Raw genomic sequence first — 19,510 nt, forward strand, 5'->3', positions numbered from 1 at the left:
TGGACACCAGACCAATGGTCACACTGTGCTCAGAGCTACAAAGGGTCAGACCAGGACAGTGCGAAGCCATCTTGTAGCACGTGTGTTCTCCTGCAGAAACCTCTCAGCGAGTAAACACTGCACCTGGACTGGCCACCTCCTATCCACAGGCACGACACAGCCCTTTCCTTTTCTCCTTCCACCAGGGAAAAAAAAAAAACAGGGGCTCACACCAGCTGTGGTCAGGTGGCAGTGGTCACAGGACCCAGAAGCCCATTCTGCTTGTCTGCATCGCCCCCCGACCCCCGGACAGTGCCGGGCAGGGACCTGACTGTGAGAGTCTCTGTCGTCTCCACGTCCTTCCTCTTGCCACCTGCACACGTGCAGCACAGCTTTTCCTGCTGAATCTGAACTCCTCCACTCCTGACAGTGCAGCTGAGAGAACAGTCTCCAGCCCTGAACTAGCCCCTGATTCCAAAGCCCAAGGGAGAAAGCTGCGCCCCCTCCTGGGTGCGTGTCCCTCTGCTGGTCCCTCAGAAGGCCCTTCTGTGCTGGCTTCCGTTTCAGGCTCACCCTGCCTGAGCCCCTCCATGCACCTCTCCGCCAGCTTGCCCCCCAGGACCGCTGTGGCCCTGAGTCCTGCACTGGGACAGGCCCCCTCTCCCTGTCCTCCTGACTGAGGTCAGGGACTCACAAGGCAGCTCCTTGTGCACTCTGCACGAGCATCAGGACTCAGACCACGGAAGCTCAGAGCCTTCCCTCATCTCTGCTGAAGCCAGAAACATGGTGGGGCTGGCAGGTGCATACTGTGCTTACGTGAAACTAATACTGCACTTATTGGACACCAGAGATTCTCTTATGCACTTTACATATATTTAGTATTTCATTTAACCCTTACAAAGGCCCTGCAGGAAAAGTATGACTGATTTAAGAAAACTGAAATCATATCAAGCATCTTTTCTAATCACAAAACTGAGGTTAGAAATTAACTATGAGAATGGCTGATTCATGTTGATGTTTGAAAGAAAACAACAAAATTCTGTAAAGCAATTATCCTTCAATTAAAAAACAAGCAAATTTTTTAATGTAAAAAGGAACTTTAAAATATTTTTAAAAATGAACAATGAGAAAAAAACTACAAAAAACACAAAAACATGGAGGCTAAACAATTATCTCCCAAGCAACCACTAGGTCACTGAAGAAATCAAAGTAGAAATTTAAAAAAAAGAACATCTGGAAACAAATTAACAAAAAACACAACACAAACTCTGCGGGGTACAGGAAAAGCAGTTCCAAGAGGCAAATTTTTAGTGACACAAGCGAGTCTCAGGACACAAGGAAAATCTTTAAACAGTGTGATCCAAGGCGGTCGGCATATTCAAAGCAATTGCTGTCAGAACAGTGATGGCAACTTGGCAGAATTAGAACAAATGATTCTAATATTTGTATGGAAATACAAAAGGCCCCATATAGCCAAAGCAGTCTTGAGAAAGTATAAAACTACAGGCATCAGTTCTTCCAGATTTCACACTGTCCTCCAAAGCTACTGTAATCCAGCCTGAATGGTACTGGTATAAACAGACACCTGGATCCATGGATCCGAATAGGGACTCAGAAGTGAACCCACATGTATGTGAACCATGAGCCCATGATGAAAGAGGCAAGAACATACAGTGGGGAAAGACAGACTTCAACAGATGCTGTTGGAAAATTGGACAGCTATATACAAAAGAATCAAATCAACTGCTCTCTCACGCTATGCAGAAAAACAAACTCAAAATGGATTAAAGACTTAAATGTAAGATTGAAACCACAAAAATTCTAGAATAAATTTATAGGCAGTACACTGACATCAGTCTTAGTAATTTCGAGGGCGGGGGGTGCGGGGCGGGAAATGTCTCCTCGGGCAAGGGAGCCAAAAGCGAAATCAAACAAACAGGACTACATCAAACTGGAGAGCTTTAGCACAGGAAAGGAGACTACCAACAAAGGCAAAAGGCCATCTACTGCATGGAGAAGGTGTATCTGTAAGGAGTCAATATCCAAGCTATACAGAGATTTAATACAACTCTACATCAAAAGAAAAAAAAAACCCAAGGGAAAAGTGGGCATAGGATCCGTGCGGACATTCTTCCACAGAAGACACACAGACGGCCGAGAAGCATGCGGAAAGGGGCCCTGTGAACTGCTGGTGGGCGCTGCAAATTGGTGCAGCCACTATAGAAAACAGTACGGAGATTTCTAAAAAAAAGGTTCCAAATAGAACACCCAGGGGCTTCCCTGCTGGCCCAGTGGTAAAGAATCTACGTGCGAATGCAGGAGACATGGGTTGATCCCTGGTCTGGGAATATCCCACGTGGGGCAGAGAAAGAAGGCCTGTGCACCACACCAATGGAACTCTAGACCAGCAACCACTGAAGCCCAGGCACTCTAGAGACTGTGCTCCACCACAGGAGAAACCACGGCAGTGAGAAGCCCATGCACACTAGAGAACAGACTGCAAAACAACAAAGATCCAGCTCAGCCGAAATAAATGAAACCATACGCATATACATGACAAACCAGAACACTCGGATGACCCAGCAACTCCACTCCTGAGCATTCATCCCAAGAAAACGAAAACACTAATTCAAAACTATAATGTACCCCTATGTTCATTGTAACATTACATACAGAAGCCAAGATACAGAGGCAATCTAAGTGCCCACCGATAGATAAACGGATTAAAAAGATGTGGCATGCACACATACGTATTTCAGCCATAAAAAGGAATGAACTCTTGCCATTTCCAGTGACATGTATGGACCCAAATGCTCTTGTGCTAAGTGAAATAAGTTAGAGAAATACAAATACTATATGATTTCATTGCTATGTAGAGTCTAAAACACAAAACAAATGAACAGACGTTAAGTGAGAAACAGACTCATAGATACAGAGAACACACAGATGGCTGCCAGAAGGGAGAGGGTGGGGGGAGAGGAAAGGAACAGGTGAGAGAGATTAGAGGTACAAACTTACAGTTGGAAAACAGATAAATCAAAGGGCTGAAATGCACAGGGCGGGGAATACACTCCATGACTAGTAATATCCTGGTATGGGAACAGACCACAGCCAGACTTAACTTAGGGCTCATTCTGAAATTCCTAGAAATATTGAATCATTAAGTTGTGTTAAGGAACTAAGCTACTAGTGTAGTAGGTCAATAATGTCAAAAACCAAACAAGCATGCAAACTCATAGAAAAAGAGATCAGATTCGTGGGTACCAAAGGTAAGGATGGGATAGGGGAAGGGAAAATAGGAAGAAGGCAATCATAAGGTTAAAAACTTCCAGGTGTAAAATAAGTAAGGACTAAGTATGTAATGTGGGCTTCCCTGGTAGCTCAGATAGTAAAAAATCTGCCGGCAATGTAGACTGGGTTCCAGCCTACACTGCTACCCTACATTCTACCCGGGTAGACCAGGGTTCCATCCCTGGGTCAAGAAGATCCCCTGGAGAAGGGAACGGCTACCCACTCCAGTATTCTTGCCTGGGGAATTCCATGGACAGACCATCCGGTCGCAAAAGAGTCGGACACAGCTGAGCGACCAGCACACACACCCAAGTATGTAATGTACAACATGATAAATATGATCAACATGGTGTATGTTATGTGTACAAGTTGTTAAGAAAATAAGTCCTAAAGGTCCTCATCATGAAACTTTTTCTATTTTTTAAATTTTGTATCCATACATGATGATGGAGGTTCACTAAACTATTTGCAATGTCAATTTCACGATGTATGTAAATTAAATCATGTGCTGTATATAGATAGTTTAAGTCCATTATATCTCAATAAAACTGGTAGGAAAAAAGAAGCATATGACTATCTCCAATACGACAAATGTGGAAACTGAGCTCAGACCAGCCAAGTTACTTGTCCAAAGTCACCCAGTAGGTAAATGCAGGATTAGAAACCCATGCTCTCCGCTCCCACACACAGGAATACTAACACACGATGGGGCTACATCCTCGGAAATGAGCAACAGCCTCTGAAGGACACCCCTCCCTCCTGGGTCTTGAGCAGCTGCTGAGGTCAGAGGGCCTTCATCTCTTCTCGCCCTGCTCCCCGCATCCAGGCCCTCCCGCTGCAGAACCCAATTCCATGGACACCCATCTCCCTTGCTGACCACACAAGCTCACCTTTTTGCCATATTTCTTTACACACGGCTTCTTCTCAAACCACTAGCCTGTCTGCAAAACCATCCGTAGCCTCAGCCAGACATAAATGGACCTGACCATCCAATTTCCGTCTCTAAACCAAAGGGGACACACCTGGGAGCCTCAGGGAGAAGGAACAGGCACCAAAATGCCCATATGACAGAGCTCCCCACCCTTTCTCTGCCCAGGTAGTGGAGCGGAAAGAAGAATGTCCATGCTGATTGCAGGATGCAGACATCAAATGCCACTAGGAACCGTGTCAGCTAGACTCTGCAGTGTCCTCCCAGCCTTTCACTGTCTTTTCACTGTCTTTTCTGGTTCATCTGAATCATCTGGTTGCCCACATCCCGGCCCCACCAACATTCCAATCCCTGCTTTTTGTTGCCACAGAGCAAGCCTGGAAGAGAAATGCTGCTATTCCTTGTTCAAGGGTGGTCAGTCCTCACTACCTGAAGCAAGCAATTGGCATATGGCAGAAAGGAGGCAGTAGCCCAGCTCCACCAGCAGTAATTAGGTCCAGCCGGGCTCCTCCTTGTGTCCAGCCAGGCAGCCACATCCCCAGGGAGGGCCTCAACTGGCCTTTGATGAGGGCAGCCAGAGGGAGCCCTGGTCTGACCAGAGCCTCACAGAAGCGGGTTTGTGTGCAGAGAACAGGTCTGCCGCTGTCTGTCGCCTCCAGACACTGGGAACTTTGGAAGCCTTGACAAAGCAGCCCAGAATACTGCCCTGCCCAGCACAGGACAGCCCAGGCAGCTGCCCCACTGAGCAGCATTAACTGAGCACCCAGTGGATGTGGAGCACGGGACAGACACAAGTTGAGCCTCTGTTTCCAGAGCACTTTCTCCAAGGCTGGCTACTGAATCAAGGCATCTGGGTTGATTTCTAAATGCAGACTCCCCTACTGAGTTGACATCCATGAGGAGTGGGGCCCAGGGGTCTGTATTTGTAGTAAGCATCCTGGATTAGCCTGCAATCCACTAAAACCTTACTGGCTCTTAGAAATGCACGGGGTGTTCAGGACTAAACCACGTTACAGTATTTACCAATGACGTGGAAGCAACTGCAAGGTAATACACTGAAAACTGGTGGAAGCACAGAGCACCCTGGTTAACCCCAGGAGGTCCACGAGCAAGCCATGGGAATTTGGCAATGAACCTCCTCATCCCAGAGAAGACACATCTGAACTGCCTCCTTGACCACTCAGACCCCAGCTGCGGCAATCACACCCTTGCAGCCGTGTTCCTAATGAACACGTCATTTCAAAACACGGTCTCCAATTCAGTCCAAGCGGAAGAGTCACTTACTTGTAGGTTTTGGTCCTATCCAGCCAGATGCCTGAGATCACAGCCCCAAGCATTCCCGCAAGGACGATGGTCAGGCCGATTCTTCCAGCATTCACTTCTTCCCCCTGGGGAAACCATAGCCCCAAGGATTACTCAAGGATGGAACAAGACATCTGATGGGGCTCACTCACCAGGAGGCAAAGGGGTAAGGCAAGTAAGTGGGGTGCCACTGCAGCCAATTCTCAGGAAGTAGCAGAACAAGACAAGCTGTAAAAAGCTGCCAGTAATTCTAGGGGAGGAAATCCTAGAATAATTGCTCCTCCCAATATAATATAATATAACCCTGGGTGTGGGTGCATGATACTGGATGCTGGGGGAAAACAAATTCTATCCTTAGAAACCAGTTTTAGGTAGATTTTTCAAAAATATAATCCTCACAGGAATCCTCTATCATTATTCTCATTTCACAGATGAAAAACTGAAATATGTATACCCAAACATTTCATACTTAGGCTTTTTTTTTCCCCAGTTATCACTGTTTGAGGTAGGAAGACATTACATATGTTTGTGTGTTTATTAAGAGCCAGATACCATGCTGAGGATTTTATATCATCATCTCATTTAATTCTCCTGCCTGCCCACCAGGAGGTTAAGAATCAATACTCCCCATTTTACAGATGAAGACATCAAGGCACACTGAAATTAGCCTACTAGCTGAAGGTCATGAGGCCTTTATTAAGTGCAGAGGCAGGATTTGAACTCAGACCTGTCAACCTCCCACACTGGAACACTCACTCCCCCATGGTGGCCCACAGTTCCCAAGCTGAGACCCTTGACCTTCCGAAAGAGGGTTGGGCCTGACATCCCAACTCCAGGATACTCAGTGTCGAGTTCCCAGTATTTAACCCTCGCTAGTTCTGGAGACATTTGCAACCTGCTTTCTGTTGAGCAGCTAAGACTTTAAATCCTGCTCACATTTCACAACGTAATTGACTTTATAGGTGATTCTATGTGTATATACGTTTCCCTACTAAGTTGTCAGGCACCTTGCTGTGTACTTTACACGTATAAATCTTATAATTTACTCATCCTAAATTAGTCTTTTAAAAATATAAAATTAAATTAATCCTTCAATAAAGAACTAGACTTCTTTTGCAGAAAAGAGAATGAGAGCTCAGCAATGCTAACCAGCTCTCACACCACTGAGAACCACCAGACCTGGGTCTGAGACCCAGGGCCACCTCCCTCCAAATCCTGGAGCACACACCATACCACACCGCCTCCCCAGCGCCTGCCCAGACACTAGAAATCTCCTTCTCTCTGGGACTGGTCAGCTTAGGGGACGCCCTTACCGGGTAGTGGAAGATCACCATGCGAGTCAGCAGAGTGGACAAGGCATAAAAAGCACCAGCATTCAGACCTGAAGGAAGGAGGGAAAACACAGCATTAGGGTCCCTGTCCTGGTGGGGCCATTGCTGGCTCTCCCTCCAGTGGTGAGAGAGGAAGGAGATTCTCATGCTTGTTGTCACTGAAGGTGGTGACCTCAGAGAAGAAGAAATACTCCAGAACAACCCAAGGTAACCATCGTAACCTTTTTTTAGCCACATGCCATTGCCCTCTCATCCCTTTATCCTGTCGTAAAAACACAGGCTCCAGGAAGTACGCATTACTCCTAGGTCAGATCCATCTACATCCCTCTTAAGCACTGGCCTGGCCTAAGGGCTCAGTGAAACTACTGGACACCTTTCCACCTCCTCCTGATGACCTATGCCCCCTCCAGAATGCTCCAGACCTCTGACCCCTGACCCTTGACAACACTCCCATTCTCACCTGTTTTCACATCTCTCCAACTTTTCTTCTCAGATTCAACACCACACAGGTCTTATATTTGAAACCAGAAAGGACCCTGAAGAACATTTAGATGACTCTCCTAATTCGTCAATTTATCCAACCAATAAATGGAATACTTAGAACATTCTGTAAGAATCAATTTCCTCAGAGGACCAAGTCATTTTGTTCAAACCATACAGCGACTTTGTAGCTAATGTGAGACTAAAAATGAATCCAAAGGAGACGGACCTCCTGCCCTCCTTTCACGACAACAATGACGGTGACGATGGTGGTGGTGACGGTGGTGATGTCGTGATGACGACAGTGAGACGCTGGGAGCGCGGTGAGGGTGATGGACGCGGTGACGACGGTGAGATGGCAGGGGTGCTGATGGTGCTGAGGCTCACATGACACACACCGGGCATTGGGTCCACTGGAAAGGACTAAGACGGGACACGGTGCCCGGGCAGGGCAGCCTCAGGAACCGGTGGTGATGGCTGATGGTGATGGTGGTGGTAGTGATGGCAAGAGCACGCTCTTCTGTGCTAGGCGCTTTTCTAAACAACTTACCGTCCTCATAACAATCCCAGAAAGTAGCTAACATATCCTCATTCCCATTTTATAGATAAGAAAAGGCACACACATTTAAAAAACAAATACAGAGGTCATTCTGGAAGGCCCACCAGGGGTCTTTTTAATTTCAGCTAATTTTGAGGCTCACGTGACTGCCACTGGCACACCTGGCATTAGGTCCACTTAGAAGGACGTAAGACAGGACACGGTGCCCAGGGACGGCAGCCTCGGGCGCCCCTCTTCACTGGAGCCAGTCCACAGGACCCCAGGCCACAGAGCCACTCAGAAGCCATCCTCTTTCGCCCCCAAGCAGATGGCTCAGCGCAGGGAAATGTGGGCGTGGCCCCCACCCTGCCTCAGCCCCCACCCTGCCTCAGCCCCTCCCAGGAGCCACTATTGTTTGTAACTCAAGCACAGGCTTAGTTGCCAGGATCCCCATAAAGGACAGGCCCGTGGAGAGAGTCGCTGTGCTCAGAGAAACACAAAGAATGGCTTCCCAACAGGGGTGAGTAGATCGCCCAGCCCACTGCAGTTATTTTCGTGAGAAGTAAAGTCTAACCGCAGTTGACTTCCATTCTTGATCAGGTTCCCAGAGGAATGAGATACAAAATTAAGCCAAGGTCAAATTCTCCTGCAAAGTGGGGGGTCTGGTTTGCCCTCCACACCATCACATGCGTGGTAAGAGGCAGGGCTGCATCGAACCCAGACTGTAGGATGCCAGGTCCTCCATCTTAAACACTCGATTTTATATCCTCACGAACTGATTCTCAAAGATTCCCCCAGCTCAGCTCACTGGTAGTTTCATGCCCAGACTCTCCGAGCAGGTCACCTCAGGGATGCAGCAAGGCTGAGCTCAGTGCCCCAGACGTGCCATCAAATATCACTACAGCTGCCACACTCAGGCTCTCGGCAACCTCTTAGATAACAAGCATAGCTACACCTCACCTTCTTACCACTTACCACTCCCAGCCACTTGGAAATTCCATGCCCAGGTCAAGAGAACCCACAAGGAGACACATTCCTGAAATGGGGGGGGGGGGGCGGTGCAAGGAGGATGAAACCAGCCCCCTTCCTGCCCCTCAGTTTAACAAGGCCAGGGGGCAGAGCACACACCAGGTCAAGTTCAGCTTGGGCCCACCTGGGCTGAACAAGGAGGGCAGAATCCCCAGGTAACTGAGAAATTATCCAAGAGAACTGGGAGCAAAAACTCTAAACACCAGCACTTTCGTGACCCCAAAACAGAGAAAGAAACAGTGCAGAGAGGGCTGATCAGGGACGGCGAGCAGCTCTGTGAGGCTCAAAGGTTTAGGAAAATCTCTTCCAGATCAACAACCCCTGGGAGCTCGTTAGAGATGCAAATCGTGACCCCACCCAGACCTCCTGCTGTAGAAACTGGGAGTGGGGCTTTTGTCTGTGCTATCAAGTCCTCGAGGTAATCCTGATAAAGCTTGAGACCCACTGGTTCGGCTAGACTAGTGTTATCTACCAGTAACCATCCCTGGCTCCCAGCCAGACAGGAGATGGAGTCAGGGCTAAGGCAGGGAGGGTGTGGAGTGGGGCAGGGGTTCCCCCTGGAAGGCTGCCATTCTTTTCAATTCTTTCTACATTCCAACCCTAAAGGAATTAGAAATTTCGAATCCCTTTTGAATAAGATGGCCCTCCCCATATTGCCAAAGGTTGCCAGATACAGTTAAATGGCGAGAGTCTACTCCACTGACTTCCCTGCTGGCTCAGACAGTAAAAGCTTCTGCCTGCAATGCGGGGGCCCTGGGCTCGATCCTGGGTCGGGAAGATCTCCTGGAGAAGGAAATGGCAACCCACTCCAGTACTCTTGCCTGGAAAATCCCATGGATGGAGAAGCCTGGTAGGCTACAATCCATGGGGTCACAAAGAGTCGGACACGACTGAGCAACTTCACTTTCTTTCCACTCCACTGACCGAACCAAGGGGTCCGGCGTCCACACTGAAGGGCAGGAATGAAACTCATGCTCTGTCCTGTGCATGACTACCTCTCACAGGAATGCAGGTGACTGTGTTATATTTGAGTGTGATTGTCCCTCAACAATGTAAGCCTGCCAGGTCAGTGAAATGTGATCGCCCCTGAAAGGCCAGGTCATGCCTGTATCAGCCACCTGTGGGAGAGGTCTGGGTCCCTGAGAGGGTGGACTTTAGAAAGGCAGAAGGGACTCTGAGTTTCTGTCTTGTGTCAAGACTAAATTATACAAATGGCAGCCTAGATATCACTGGCATTAGAAGGCCTCAGATTTTTTAAATGCAGATTTCTGAGCTCTACCAGGACTTACTTAATTTGATTCTCCTGGAATGAAGCTAGGAATCTGCATTTTAACAACAATAAACCCCCCCTCCCCTCCCCCTCCCCGGGCATCTCTTAAACTCACTGAAAAGGTGACTAAATGGCCTTGGGCACAAGAAGATCACAGAGCAGGCCCAGGCTGTGAGAGGCCGGGGTTCCCATGGAAGCAGCTGGGAGGGGAAGGGGCTTCAAGAATCACCCATTACACACCCACATTAGAGGTTCTCAACTCTGCTGCATGCTAGAATCTCCTGGAATGCTTGCAAAGGCAGATTCCCAGGCCCTCTCAGACTCTCTGAATCTGACTTTCCAGAAGAGAGGCAGGGAATCCAGGCACACACCACCCACAACCCAGGGGACTCTACTATCAGGCCAGAGTGGGAAACTCTGATCCCAGATCTCATGTCTGGGTTCTGGGAACTCTGTGCTCATTTCCCTTTTGTCCTCCTGAACCTGGAGTAAACTGTTGGTTTAAAGGGCCAGCCTGACCTCAGCAAAGCTCCAGGGACTCCCAGAACGATTTGCTACACCCCGCATCTTGCCAGCATCTTGAGGGGTCACACAGCTCCTCCGAGGCCCATGTAGGGTGGTGTAAAGGCCTTGGGAGCCCCAAGGACAGGTGTCCTCGGACTCAGGTTGAGGCTGTGAGTTCAGATGCCCAACGCTGCAGATTCTTCACAAGCATAGCTTGAGTTCCAGGGAACTCAAATGGGAAGCAAAGGTTGTTATTCTTTTCTGAGGGGCCGGTTCTTAGAGAGACAAAGGAGGAGCCCAGGATGGGTGAAGGTGGAACACTCAGTCATTAGCAGAGCTGAGACCAAAAACTCAGACCTTATGTTCCTTACGTACCAACTCTGCATTCACTGGCCCATCAATCAAGGCTATTACTCCAAGACATGTGCACCCAGATCCAGTACATTTGTCCATGAAACTCTATCAACTGCTTGATTCCCAACGACATGGTCCTAGGAGTTCATAATTCAGAGGAAAATACAAACATTGTGTATCATACGGTTACGTGTGTCCTCGTCGCTCAGTCGTGTCGACTCTTTACGACCCCATGGACTATAGCCCACCAGGCTCCTCTGTCCACGGAATTTTCTGGACAAAAATACTGGAGTACATTGCCATTTCTTACCCCAGGGTACTCCAGGGGATCTTCCCGACGCTGGGATCAAATCCGAGTTTCCTGCATCTCCTACAGTGGCAGGCAGATTCTTCACCACTGAGCTACCTGGGAAGCCCTACACGAAATGGTTATACACACATATAATTAAAGTATGAACCATGTTCCTTTTCAAAGCTTAACCTGCAGGATTCTGGGAGGTCTCACAGCATTTAGTCAAATTTGTAGAGGGTCTTTTTTTTTGGTTGTGTGTGCCTTTTCAATTTGGAGCAAAGATTGTAGGAGAAGAAAGCAGGGATTCTCAGGCAGATTGAGTGTCAAACAGTGCCTTTACAGGACCTGTAATCCTCAGAAAGACACATTAAGATTGAAACCTCATCATGCCCATGTCCCAAAGACGGCTGGTCAGTGAAGGCAGGTCCTGCTTCTAACCCCCAGAACTCCAGAGCCTCATCTTCAAGGAAAGCAAGCCCCAGGGAAAGGGTCTGAGGACTGAATCTGAGGAAGGACAATCCATCACTACCACCCCTGCCAGACAGATCCAGAGGCCACTCAGGCAACTGAGGCTGAAAACAGACCCCCGTTCTGTCTCCAAGAGGCTCCCTTCAGCATGGGGAGACAAAGTGGTGTGGTTAGGAAGACAGGCTTTGGTCTCAGACAGACAGTCTATACTAAGCTCTCTTGCTTACTACTGTTTAATCACAGGCAAGGAATTAAATCAGAGCCTCAGTTTCCTTAATATGAAATGGAGCAGTTAAGCACCTAGGTCATGGATTTCTTTAGAAGATTAAATGAGATAATGCATATAAAGCACTTTACACAGCGCCTGACACACAGTAACGGCTTGATAACATTTTTTCCCAAATCTGTGATCAAGCCCAAGAATCATTTCCTAGTTGGCAAAGACCCTGTCACCAAGTCCAACCCTCTCTCAAGAAAATAAGGCTTGTGTTTTTCTGACTATAATGAAATGTGTGCAAACAACCAGATTAGTTCAACACTTTCTCACTGGGATTGCCCCAGGCTTTTGAGAAAAATGTTAAGAAATTCTATTTTTTTTTTTTGAAACTGGACACTTTTAATATAATGTCATCCCTACAAACGAGATTCTCCTCATTCCCCCACCCTTGTTGCCACCGCAGTTTGGACTCATTTCGTAACACCTGTGTCCTGTGTCACGTGCAGCCACTGGTTTCTGCGCTACTAACTTAGTTTAGGGCTAACGATTAGACAGAGATTTCCTTAAATACCGTAAGCCCATAAGTCTCCCACTTTGCTGAGGACCTCTATGTATGCACTGGGATTCGCCTGTGATGCTTCAGCAGGGTGGTGCCACCTCTGCCCTAGCCTTCACTTTCCGCTTACACAGAGCTTCACGTTCAGCCAGTGTGAGACTTTAGCACTTCCCTGGGTCTGTCCTGGGCATGTGCACAGCTCTGGACATGCAGATTTCTAGACTGCTAAGAATATGTCAGAGGTTTCCCAAGCCCCCTGGTTGTCTCATTCTCCAGATTTTCCTTTCAAGATCTTTGGCCAGCCTCTTGATGACCCCAACTGGTATTGTAACCTCAGACAGTTGTGATGTTAAACAGTGACTGCTTTCAATAAATATCTGGACATAGCGCTTTCCCACTGAGAAAACTCTGAGTCAGGTCAAATATAGGCAAATCCTCTGAATGGAGCCTTTCCAGGGAAAGGAAGTCAGGGGGTGTCCAAAATTGTCTGGGCCCCTGCAGTGGCTGTGAGGTTGCTAGTTTTCACAGCTATCACGTCTGGGAAGCTAGTTTTCAAGGCTACCACAGAGTCTGGAGGGGAGGATTGGAATAGGACAAGTTAAGACACAAAGCTTGCTACTTTACCATTATTTAGCCATTTGCCTTGAACAGATGCTCGTTGGGTTAAGCCTTTAGTCAAGAACCCTGAAATAACTGATGCTGATAATGTCTGCCAGTGTTTTTGTTTTCATGGAGGATCAGAAGATCTACTGTCCTCACTCCACCATCCCAGAAGTGTTACGCATTTATTCTCTGTGTTATCACTTAACCAGATAGATAAGGAAGAGTATCCAGAACCCAGAGCCCAGCCCATATCAAACAGTGCTGCTCCTCGTACATTTTGGTATTTCTTACTTTCATGGGTCAGTGACCTGACCCTGCCATCAACAGCCTCTAGCACTGAAGACTGAAACCTCCGGAATGAGGCCACTGCCTGGTTAATACCACCATCACCATTCTCACTCACAGAAGATATTTATTAAGCAGTTATCTGCCCTAGAATTCCACTGCTGCTGCTGCTGCTGCTGAGTCACTTCAGTCGTGTCCGACTCTGTGCGACCCCATAGACGGCAAAAAGACCCCATAGACGGCAGACCACCAGGCCCTGCCGTCCCTGGGATTCTCCAGGCACTGGAGTGGGTTGCCATTTCCTCCTCCAATGCATGAAAGTGAAAAGTGAAAGTGAAGTCGCTCAGTCGTGTCCAACTCTTAGCGACCCCATGGACTGCAGCCTACCAGGCTCCTCCGTCCATGGGATTTTCCAGGCAAGAGTACTGGAGTGGGGTGCCATTGCCTTCTCCTAGAATTCCATGGTAGGTCTCAAATGCCCTGTTGTCAGACACAATAAGGTCTATAGCGGTCAAGGGCTGATGCACTCAAGACGTTTAATTCTAGGGAAAAGGGAAAGTTCTTAGAAGCATGGAATCCTTAGTCTGGAAGGGAACCAAAAGATCACATTTCAGTTCAGTTCAGTTCAGTTCAGTTCAGTCTCTCAGTCGTGTCCGACTCTTTGCGACCCCATGAATTGCAGCATGCCAGGCCTCCCTGTCTATCACCAACTCCCAGAGTTCACCCAAACCCATGTCCATTGAATCGGTGACGCCATCCAGCCATCTCATCCTCTGTCGTCCCTTTCTCCTCCCGCCTTCAATCTCCCCCAGCATCAGGGTCTTTTCTAATGAGGCAGTTCTTCACATCAGGTGGCCAAAGTTTCACAATCATGATTCACCATCCATCTATAGGCTGATATTCCCCACAATATCCCCACTAAAGTGTAGGCTGGTTCCACCTACACTTGAATATCTCTCAGTGGTGAGCAACTCCACTTTATCACCATTTTTATCACTTTATCGCCATTTTTATCTTTAGTTGGCCACCCTGAGAATTAGAAACTTTGTTTTGTGAATGAATGCAGAGACACACTCAGAACCGAGAAGGTCGAGAGAGGAGGACTGGAGACCACAGACCTTGAAGACTGACATGGATACCTGGTGCTATTCACCTAACCGATTGATACGCCTGAAAACCAGGGGTGCCTCTCTACTGATGATACCACCTCTTAGCTAACGCCTCAGCAGGCAAACACTTTAATTCAGGTAAAGGGCATTGATAAGCTTAAAATGCTAAGTTGCTACTGCTAAGTTGCTTCAGTCGTGTCCGACCTTGTGCGACCCCATAGATGGCAGCCCACCAGGCTCCTCTGTCCCTGGGATTCTCCAGGCAAGAATACTGGAGTGGGTTGCCATTTCCTTCTCCAATGCACGAGAGTGAAAAGTGAAAGTGAAGTCGCTCAGTCCTGCCTGACTCTTTGAGACCCCATGGACTGCAGCCTACCAGGCTCCTTTGTCCATGGGATTTTCCAGGCAAGAGTACTGGAGTGGGTTGCCGTTCCCTGCCAAAATTCAAGGAAGGAGCACAGGCAATCATGGATCAGGCTTTGGAGTCTGACAAATCTGTGTTTGAATCTTGGCTCTGCCCTTTAAAAGCTGTGTATTCTTGAGGTATTACTTAATCTCTCTGAGTTTGTTTCCTCCTCTGTTAAAATGGGGAAAATGATACCACTTACCGCACATTGGTGTGGTGGGAGTTAAATAAAAAATCTTGGCACATAGCAAATGTTATTACACATGGTTTTGGAGCCTAGAGAAAACCTAAGGGTATAGCCAAGTCATTGTAAAAGACCCTGATGCTGGGAAAGAGGAGGAGGAGGGGATGACAGAGGATGAAATGGTTGGATGGCATCACTGACTCGATGGACATGAGTTTGAGCAGGCTCCAGGAGACAGTGAAGGACAGAGAAGGCTGGCATGCTGCAGTCCATGGGGTTGCAAAGAGTTGGACACGACTGAGCGACTGAACAATAGCCAACTGGGATTTCACTAAGAATAAGTCATGTCAAACCAGTCTCACATCCTTTTTCTTCTGGTTATTGAGCATGATATACTTCCAGGATTGTAATCACACCAAACTGGAGGGGTAAATGGGCAGAGTGGAGAGCAGTAGATTTGCGTGGATCTGTAAAGACACCTTTAATGGAATGCCCTGAGGTTGTGTCCTTGCCCAGGTCTAGGACAACATTACCATTAATCATTAGAAAGAAGATGCTGCAAACACCTTGCTGGAAAGGTAAGCCAATATGCCAGCAGAAAGACTGACATGTATCTTACCAAAGCCAAGAAAATTACATGAAATTTGGATGTTGTCTTCCATTCAGGTAGAAAAGAGGCCAAGTTAGAAGATGAAGGATTGGTTGGGGAGTGATTCACATAGTGAGACTCATGTAAACATCCAACCACACATTCATTCAATCACCCATCTAACAACTTCTGGAGTACCTGCTCCAGGCTACAAGTCCTCCTACTGCTGATGAACTATACAGGTAAAAAGACATAAATCTCTACTCTCAGGGAGTTCCTAGTGTGTGGGGAAAGAGATCTGGAAATGACTTGTCCTGTCTGACTCTTTGCGACCCCATGGACTATAGCCCACCAGGCTCCTCCGACCATGGGATTTTCCAAGCAAGAGTACTGGAGTAAGTTGCCATTTCCTTCTCCAAAGATGTATGGTGAAGTCGATCAGTCATGTCCGACTTTTGCGACCCCATGGACTGTAGCCTACTAGGCTCCTCCATCCATGGGATTCTCCAGGCAAGAATACTGGAGTGGGTTGCTATTTCCTTCTCCAGGAGACCTTCCCAACCCAGAGATCGAACCTGGGTCTCCCACATTGCAGGCAGACGCTTTACCCTCTGAGCCACCAGAGAAGCCCTAAAAATGCTACAAGCTTCCCTTGTAGCTCAGTCAGTAAAGAATCTGCCTGCAGTGCAGGAGACCTGGGTTCAATCTCTGGGTTGGGAAGATCCCCTAGAGAAGGAAATGGCAACCCACTCCAATATCATTGCCTGGAAAAATCTCATGGACAGAGAAGCCTGGTGAGCTGCAGTCCATGGGGTCTCAAAGAGTCGGGCACAACTGAGCAATTAACACTTACTAAAAGATGTACTAAGAACAACACAATAAACGGTCACCTAATATGCTTTATGCCTTCCCTGGTGGCCCAGAGGGTAAAGCGTCTACCTGCAATGTAGAAGACCTGGGTTCGATCCCTGGGTTGGGAAGATCCCCTGGAGAAGGAAATGGCAACCCTCTCCAGCACTCTTGCCTGGAAAATCCCATGGACAGAGAAGCCTGTTAGGCTATGACTGAGGCTAAGCCTGGTAGGACATGACTGAGCGACTTCACTTTCTTTCTAATACTGCTTTGCGGCAGACATACTGGGATGAGACCTGGAGGATCAGCAGGCATGTTGCCGGGTGACTTGACAGGGGAAGGAATGGTTTCCCAGGTAAACTTAAAGGAACAGGGAAGACTCTGAGGCACAGCTGGCTCTTCTGCTTAACCCTAAATGACGACTTTACATATACATTTGGGATCTGGAAACTGTAAGACGCACAGAAACGTCAGGTCTCTCGTCTCACATGCCCAGCTCCAGTACACCCCGGACACACGTGCATCATACCATAGGTGATGACTAGCAGCACAAAGTTGAGGTTTTTGAAGAGTCGGATGATGGAACTTAAATACGAAGCATCAGTAGATGCCAAGGCATAGCTCAGGGACTGGGCCCTGCTTGGAGGATGTTTAGGCTTCTCTTTGAACACTGAAAGGAAACAAACAGAGGTCATTGCAAGTCCCCTGGTCCTACTCCTGCACAGCTGACACACGGATAAGAGCTGACTCCCTCATCTGAGAAGGGGCTCAGACTCCAAAAGGAAGTATTAACTCTTTGATTAAATCCTCTCGAGCCTCCTCTCTTGAAGCTGCATCTCACTGTCTGTGGCTGAGGGGCTGGTCCTTTGACTACTTTTTCTTAATGACCTTTGGACAGCTGCGATCATTGGACTTTCCAGGCAGTGCTCAAGGATAAAGGAGTCCTGTAATAAATGGCAAATACCAAATGGCAGAGCACTGAAGAATCCCATAGTAACCAGTGGACAGAAAGGAAGTGAGAGCTGAGGCTCTGGGATTCGTGGGCCCAGATGGGGACTCAGCCCCAGAGCTCCTCCCGGGGAAAGGGCTGGGCTGCCCATGAGAGCACAGAGCCTGGCACCTGCTGCCAATAAACGCTCCCTGAGTGAGGGAAGGAGCTGCTCCTATTGCAGAGACCTCGAGTCCCTCCCTAGTTTCTCAGAGTGTGAATCGGACATCTGCCTCCTGGGAAACCAGAGGACTAACACGCGCTCCTGCAGGACTGGGGCTCTGATAGGAAGGACCTGGGAGGGACAGGGGGAAAACCATTCTCCGTAGGTTCTAGTTTCAGTACAGCCGGTACAGTCCATTTCACTGCACTGACTGCTGTCCAGTTCTCTGGGGGCCAGATCAGTTTAACCAGCTGTCTGCCTAAACTGGTCCCCCAGCTGAAGCACCATCTTCACCCCCAGCCTCCATGAGAATGCTCCTGAAAGGTCAGGAGATGGTTTCCAGTTAGAGGAAGCTTTGGAAATGAGGTTTACTTTCTTGAACATCAAAGGTCTTCCCGTTCCACCCAGATAAATCTCCAGTCCGGACTTCAGAGTCTTGCTTCTTCCTTTCCGGAAATAGTCCTGGCCAACTTCCCCCACCCGCTGGGAACCTCTCAATCATTGTCTGACCTGTTCACCTCCCCTTCTATCAGGGGAAAGAAATCAAGGCGAGAGACTTTTTTTTTTTAATCTTGGCAACAATAGCTGTTTGCTCAAGGATTGGGCAACCACAAACCACAATTTGGATAAGATTTTTCAGTTCCTTACTCAGTGAGCAGTGGTCAATGCTTGCTAGTATAATGTAAAGCAAAGAAAGGTCCCAACTCCAGGATCTCTGCAAAGGACCAGGCCCTCACCTGCTACCAACACAAGAATCTGGAGCTGAGCACATTACAATTCGAAACTTCAAGGCTGTCTGAGGATGTTCTTTCCTGTTCTCAACCACAGCTTCAAAGGAATACCTTTCTCACGTTTCCAGGAACTCCAGGTTCTCCGTCCAGGAGATTCTGTGAACTCTGAAAAGCCCTTCCTCTCAGTGTGGACCCCAGGGAAGGAATGACACAGTGAGAACAGCTAGGGGAGGTCCATGATCATAATAGTGTTTGACTCCGGAGGTGAGGCCGGCAGGCAGGAAGGAAATCTTTAACGTGTATGGTGGACTTTCAAATATTAAATGAAAGCTCGTTAACCTTTAAAGAAACTGACTCACTGAAAATGAAAACTTCTTCTATACTCTTTATCACAGCCCATCTGATATTACTCAGATAATAAAAGATGATATAAATTATACTAACCAAACATCTCAATGATTAAATCTGTATACATGGAATATCAGTAGTTCTCTGGGGCTGGAGTTTGGGATTAACTAATTCTAGGCTATGTTAATGGTCATCGTTTTGTGTATGCTTTTTTGTATCTTCTAGATTTTTTCATAATGAGCATTATCCTATACACATTTTTTCAAAGTATTTAAAAAATGTGGGCCCCAGGCATTCTCAGGTGATTATATGAGAGCTTTAGTGTTTGTGGGTCAATCCTGTTTTATTTCAGAAATGTAGATTATGGAGTCAGCAGCTTAGGCTAGAATTCAATCTCTGCCACTTACTATCTAATCTTGAATAATTTCCTTATCTCCTCTTAAGTCACGGTTTTCTCTTGGTTAAGAGACACTGATACTAGGACCGCCCCCCTCCCCGCCCCATAGGGGTCAATGAGAACAGGTGCACTCAGCACAGGGCCTGTGGTGTCACAAGTACTCAGCAGAGTTGCATCAAGGGGATCAAGGCTGCCCATTAATTCTAATAAGGTCATACGGAGGAACTGGTCATTAGAACTAATCTTGATTCAGCATCTAACAAAGCACACAGGACCAGTTAATATTGTATTGGCAGCAACTACTCTGGCTAAAACA

At 47.7% G+C, this 19,510-nt stretch overlaps 1 protein-coding gene across 1 annotated transcript in view; it reads right to left on the reverse strand.

Moving 5' to 3' along the window:
- LOC133254993 (heme transporter FLVCR2-like) overlaps positions 1 to 19,510 on the reverse strand; it is a 49,835-nt gene that overhangs the window by 7,973 nt on the left and 22,352 nt on the right. The window contains exons 3-5 of the mRNA XM_061429503.1: positions 17,097 to 17,237; positions 6,814 to 6,881; positions 5,483 to 5,586 (exon numbers count right to left, since the gene is read on the reverse strand). Of these exons, the coding sequence (XP_061285487.1) occupies positions 5,483 to 5,586; positions 6,814 to 6,881; positions 17,097 to 17,237 (313 nt within the window). The remainder of the gene's footprint in view (positions 1 to 5,482; positions 5,587 to 6,813; positions 6,882 to 17,096; positions 17,238 to 19,510) is intronic.

Source organism: Bos javanicus, chromosome 10 (genome assembly GCF_032452875.1).
Source record: "Bos javanicus breed banteng chromosome 10, ARS-OSU_banteng_1.0, whole genome shotgun sequence".
Classification (NCBI taxonomy): Eukaryota; Metazoa; Chordata; class Mammalia; order Artiodactyla; family Bovidae; genus Bos; species Bos javanicus.